Source organism: Dipodomys ordii, unplaced genomic scaffold (assembly GCF_000151885.1).
Source record: "Dipodomys ordii isolate 6190 unplaced genomic scaffold, Dord_2.0 Scaffold67, whole genome shotgun sequence".
NCBI lineage: Eukaryota > Metazoa > Chordata > Mammalia > Rodentia > Heteromyidae > Dipodomys > Dipodomys ordii.
Window position 1 is genome coordinate 2,883,268 of NW_012267283.1, and position 6,515 is coordinate 2,889,782.

General features: G+C 35.8%; 1 protein-coding gene across 1 annotated transcript in view; it reads left to right on the forward strand.

Annotated features, from left to right (window-relative positions):
- Positions 1-6,515, forward strand: part of Tmem245 (transmembrane protein 245) — a 106,248-nt gene that overhangs the window by 37,995 nt on the left and 61,738 nt on the right. The window contains exon 7 of the mRNA XM_013023229.1: positions 3,325-3,429. Coding sequence (XP_012878683.1) covers positions 3,325-3,429 — 105 coding nt within the window. The remainder of the gene's footprint in view (positions 1-3,324; positions 3,430-6,515) is intronic.

Genomic DNA, 6,515 nt, shown 5'->3' on the forward strand with positions numbered 1-6,515 from the left:
GTTTTTGTAATTTGTTTATATGGAACTGAAATTATCCTCAAGATAAAGAATAGCTGGGTTAATTAGATACAATTTGATCCACCCTCAGTGAACTAAATGACTTAACCTAACTTACAAACTTCTGGCCAATAGCTGAATTATTTAGTTCAAAAAGATTCCTAAGAAACCAACTATTTATGTATGTATGTATGTATGTATTTAACTGGTCCTGAGGCTTGTACCCTAGCCTTGGTGCTGCTCTGAACTTCTGTGCTCAAGGCTAGGTCTTGAACCACAGTCCAGTTGCAGCTTTTTTGGTACATAAATTGGAGATAAGAGTCTGAAGGACTTTACTTCCCAGTCCTCAGCCTCAATTGTAGCTAGGATTACATGCATAAGCTACCACGCATATATGGCAACAATTATATTTATTTTTGTGATTACAGAAGCATACATAAAACATTCCTGTGGAATTGAAGTACAACTCCTTGACATCCTGAGTGAATGTTTCAGGAAAGCAAAATAAGTTCAGGCTTATTTCATAGGACGATTTTAGATTATAAAACATCTAGGGGCTGGGAAGGTGGCTCAGTGGTAGAGCGCTTGCCTTGCATCCATGAGGCCCTGGGTTCAATTCCTAAGCACCACATAAGCAAAAAGGAAAAAAGCCGTAAGTGACACTGTGGCTCAAGTGGTAGAGCTCTAGCCTTGAGCTGAAGAGCTGAGGGACAGCACCCAGGCCCAGAGTTCAGGTCCCACGACCGGACCCCCCCCCCAAAAAAAAAAAGCAAAAAAAAAATCTAAGGTCAGAAAATTGCAACATTGGGTAATTTTGGTATATAAAATGCTTAAGTAGAATGAATGGGAAATCAATTAAAAAAGTGGGACATTGGTGGCTCATACCTAGCTACTCAGGAGGCTGAGATCTGAGGATCAAGGTTCAAAGCCAGCCCGGGCAGGAAAGTCCGTGAGACTCTTATCTCCAATAAACCACTAGAAAACCAGAAGTGGTGCTGTGGCTCAGGGGGTAGAGCGCTTGCCTTGAGCTGAAGAGTGCAGGGACTGTGCCCAAGCCCAGAGTTCAAGCCCCACAACCGACCAAAAAAGAAAAAGAAAATAATGTGCTTTGATCAATTGATACCTCCAATGCTTTTTCTTGTTCCCACACCTCAGAATAATACTTTTCCTAATACCTTGATGAATAAATTTTAGTTTTAAATAAACAAGTTTTAGTTCTAAGTAAATACTTTGTACTTTATTCCTGACAAAGTTGGTATTGAGAAAATCATATTCTCTTAACCAAAGTTAGATTTTGTAATGTCAATATAAATGTTTATGAGTGTTCCCCCCCCCTCCCCCATTTGTCCATCATGGGGCTTGACCTCAGGGCCCGGGCACTATCTCTGAGCTCTTTTGCTCAAGGCTAATGCTCTACCACTTTGCGTCATAGCACCACTTCTGGTTTTTGAGTGATTTATTGGAGATAAGAATCTCATGGACTTTCCTGCCTAGCTGGTTTCAAACCAAGATCCTAAGATCTTCTGAGTAGATTTGATTACAGGCATGAGCCACCAGTGCCTGGCGTGTTCCTTGTTTTATATGTTAATCCAACCTAGATATAAAGTTAGATTTTTAATTTCTAAATAGTATCTTTTTCACTTAAAAACACATTTCACAATATGACTTTCCTAAAAAATCAACTTCTATGTTATTTTCACGTTATTGTTATTTGTGGATACAAATCTAGTTGTATGTCAGAAATTTCCTTATGCTACCTGTTCTAGTTTGTATTAATTGAGTACATACTGCATGCTAGAAGTGCTAGGTTTTCCAGCTACAAAAAGGAAACCTCTTCCTCTGGACGCTTTCTTAGGCACTAAGTGTTTAGCTGGTTTCTGATTGTGAAACTTTCTCATCTAGCTGATTTTGTAACTTAACCTTCAGAACCAGGCACCTGACCTTCCATATCTTTGAAACCTTTTAACCGTTTTGTTTAAAATACTGCATTGTCTTTGATGCTTTTGGTGTTCAATGCTTTGATAGCATGCACTGAAACATACATAACTTTTCTTTTAGAAGCTCTGGTTGTGAAAACTATTCATTAACTTTCTGTCTTTTGAGTTCAGTATAACATTATCTCAGTGACTGTGCTTCTTGAAAGACAAAGATAAGGGGAACAACAAACTTATAAGCATCTAGTAGAAAAATGGTTTAGATCTTAAGGTGGCTTTTTAACATTGTTTGCTTTTAGTATTTAACTCACTGCAAAGTATAATTCAAATTTAACTTAATTTAGCATTGCTATGGCTTATGTTGGTATTGAGGGATGCAGTGTTGTATCTTAACATCTAAAATTGCATGTAGATATGAAATTAAATGATAGTTTGCATAGCAGGAGCTGTATAAATCAATCATCATTGTTATATATTCTGAAAACCAAAGTTATTTAAAATGTAGAATTACTTAGGAAAGATGAAGGGAAGTTATAGTCAAAACAATATTAAATAGCATTTAGAAAGCTTAATTTGAATAAGGAGCAACCACTACATTGATCATTCATGTACATTTGATTAATTATGATTATGCCATAAAGTGTGTTTTCAACATAATAGAAAGTTGAAGTGGAATTTTACAAACTTTTAAAATTTAAAATTGTTTAAAATTTAATTTTTTTAATTTTTAAACTTAAAATACTTATAAATTTAAAAAGGATTAAGGAATGCCAGTTTGATAAAACTAAATAATTAGCTATGCATTCTCCTTCCAACCCCTCATGCCCCAAAGAATTATTATCAGGAATTTGTTATACACCATTGCCTTCACATTAGATTTTTATTATTATATTTATAACCCTAATGAAGTCAAAAGGAAACATCTTGAGTGTAATTGCTATTTTAATTTGCTTCCAATGTATCTGTGTAGTTTAGGACACACCTCTGAATTATAAGGAGCATGCTTTTTCTAAAGTCATCTATATTTGCTAACTGACAGTATACCTTCACAAGATTTAGGTTAGCTAATTATCATTATTTAGAATACTTACTAGGTTATGAATTATAGTTTGCATTGTATATGTATCATAGCATGAAAATTCAAACATGGGTATAGATTATATTCTAATTGACTAGCTTGTGTTAGATAATAATGAATTACACATAATAGCAATATTTAATATTGTTTGATAATATTCTAAACTTGCTTATAGCCTTTATTGCTTTAATCAGTATGCTATAGTTTGCTTTGCAGTGTTGAATATTCTAATTAGTCTTAATGATATTTGAATAGGTATTTTCTTTTTTAAGTTGTTTTTAAAGACAGGTAATTCTGTTTTTCATTTCTGTACAGATGATCATCTGGTTGGAGAAGATGTTAGATAAAATAATTAGCATTTTTATCATATTTTTGCTAGTAATAGGAACACTTCTTTTAGCCCTTCTCCTGACTGCAAAGGTAAATTGCTATAGTTATTGTTTCCATTAATAAACTTGTAGTTGTTAGAATTGTGGTATGGATAAAAAGTTAGTGGCATGAAAAATGTTTAGCTTATAAATACATATAACCATTGACATGTATTTATGATTTGTACATTATTAATTGTGTAACATATTTGCCTAATTTTCTTTTTAAATCTCTTTACACTCATTTCTATTTTGTTATCAAAGTTCTTGGGGCAAACAGATTTTAAAAAATGAGATACTGAGAAACAAGTGACTTTTTAGAAGTAGGATTATGAATGGGCTGGGAAGATGGCTCAGTGGTAGAGCGCTTGCCTTGCATGCCTGAGGCCCTGGGTTCGATTCCTCAGCACCACATAAGCAAAAAAAAAAGAAGTAGGATTATGAACTGGTTTTTCAAATCTTAATGTATGTGGGGAGTATCCTGTTTATTAGATGAGAATTTTTGCCTGCCTCTATGCTTCCCTCTCTCCCTCTGTCCTTCTTTCCCTTTCTTTTATCTCCTCCTCCACTCACCTCTCCCCCAATTTGCCTTGGCTGACCTGAACTCTTGGACTCACACTATCTTCCTGCCATAATAGGTAACCTCTACTTCTCTCCGATGTGAGAATTTCTCCATTAGTGCCTTCTTTTCCTGTCTTCTTCCCTTGCTGTCTTCCTGTGATAGTCTGCTCATGTGCTGAAGGATCTTTATTTCTTGTTTTTCAAGTCCTTCCAGTTTACCTTTCCTAACTTTATTTCCATCTAATTAAAAAAAATTTCCAAAGCACAGCTAAGGTTTTATCTCTGCATTAATAGTGAAAATAACTTTTACAAATATTAGGCTTTTTGTTTTTTTTCCCTTCCTCTATGGTGCATTTTCATCTTTTATCTGAACTTTAAACTCTCAGATTTTAGTGTATTATTTTCAAGGGATTATGAAGCTTACATGAAATCATAGATATCACAGTTTTTCTTATGTCTTACAGAAATGTTAGTAACTTATTGATAGATAATTTAATCTGTAGCAGTTTGTAAGCCATTGCATTGTTTGTCTGATATCTCCACTTAGAAGTCCTCCTTTTCATCTATTTCAGTCTCATTTTGTCCTCAAATTTATTTTAGTATTTGTTCTTAATAGCCTGCCCTTCTCATATTTTAGTGTTTGTTCCTAAGAGCCTGTTCTTCTAGTACTCCATTTCAGTCTTATTCAGTTCCATTGTATGCCTTGGCTGTCAGTCATGAATAGTGACTTATGTTACTGTACAGACTTTAGAGACCTTTCCTTGTATTTGTCATCTTTTGTCCAAAACTGCTATTATGCAGTCTTCCATTCTAGTTCTTAGAGAAACCTTTTATTAGTAAAATATCTTCTTTTCTCCTTTTGCCTGCTCTTTTGTTCTGTTTACTTCTCTTTGTCTTTTTATCCACCCATAGAGTCTTTTTATGTACCCATCTCAATTATGTTCAGCTTTCAGGTCTTTGTTGTGTTCAACCTCTGCTTCACTGAACTTTTGTTACTCTGAACTTTGATAATGGCTATTATGGACAATTTTTTCTTGTTTAGGATTTATATATACTCATCTTTTGAGGGAACCTTACTGATGACCTAGTTTATTCTTGTCAGTAAATATGACACTATCCACTTGAATGTCTACTGGGTATCTCAGAAATAAAAACTGAATTGTAGACCCTTTTGCTCAGCCATCTGTTTTCCATAGTCTTCTCATTTTAGTAAGTGGAAACTCTACTCTTTTATTTGCTTAGGTAAAAAGCCTCAGGACCTCCCTTGACTATTCTTTTTCTGTTTTATCTACCTCTTTTTTGTCAGAAAACCCTTTTAAGGCTCAACCTTGCTAAAGTGGGATGTCACATAATTCTTTTCCATGAAAAACAAGAGTAAAACAGTATGAAATGCTTAACAACATCATTTAAAAGAACTGAAAAATGATAAATTCACAGAAATTTGGGTTTTTTTTTGTTTGTTTTGTTCTGATTTTTGCCAGTCCTGGGGCTTGAATGCCCGGCTTTTTCTGGTACTGAGGAATTGAACCCAGGGCTTCATGCATAATAAGCAAGCACTCTACCACTAAGCCACATTCCCATCCTGAAACCAAGAATTTTATATTTCAATGCAACTATTCTTTAAAAATAAAAGCAGTTGGACACTTGTGTCTCCCACCTGTAATCCTCGCTCTTCAGGAGGCTGAGGATCATAGTACAAAGCCAACCTGGGCAGGAAAGTCTGAGGATCATAGTTCAAAGCGAACCTGGGTAGAAAAGTCTGTGAGACCCTTCCCTTCAATTAATTACCAACAAGCCAGAAGAGAAGCTGTGGCTAAAGTGGTAGGGTGCTATCTTTGAGCACAAAAAGTTAATGTCTAGTCCTGGAGGTCAAGCCCCCCAGCCCCAAAAAATGAAATTAAATTAAAAAAGTAAAACTAAAGGCAAGCTGGGCACTGGTAGTCCACACATGCAATCCTATGTACTCAGGAGGTTGAGATCTGAGGAATGTGGTTCGAAGCCAGCCTGGATGCCAAAGACTATGAGATTGATCTCCAGTGAACCTCTAAAAAGCTGGAAGTGGAGCTGTGATTCAAGCTTTAGAGTTCTAGCCTTGAACAAAAAAGAACTCAAGGATGGCACCTATGCCCTGAGTTTAAGCCTTTGGACTGGTACAAAAACATGACCAAAAATGTCCCTAAAAATAAAGGCAAAAAAAGGGGCTAGAAATGTCCCTCTGTTGTAAAGGGAGTGCCTAGCACACAGGTGGCTCTGGGTTTAATCTGCAGCATAACTGAAATTAAAAAAGAAAAGCAAAACAAAAACATTTTTAGATAGACTAAAGCCTTATTTGATAGTGCCATCTACACTGTAAGGAATACTAAAAGAAATTTTTCCTACTTGTAAACACCTGTAATCATAGCTGAGGCAGAAAGATTGTAAATTCAAGTCTTCACTTATATTGAGATTATGTTTCAGGGCTTTTTTGGTGGGGGGTTACAGTTGTGGGGCCTGAACTCTGGGCCTGGGTGCTGTCCCTCAGCTCTTCAGCTCAAGGCTAGCACTCTACCACTTGAGCCACAGCACCACTTCCGGCTT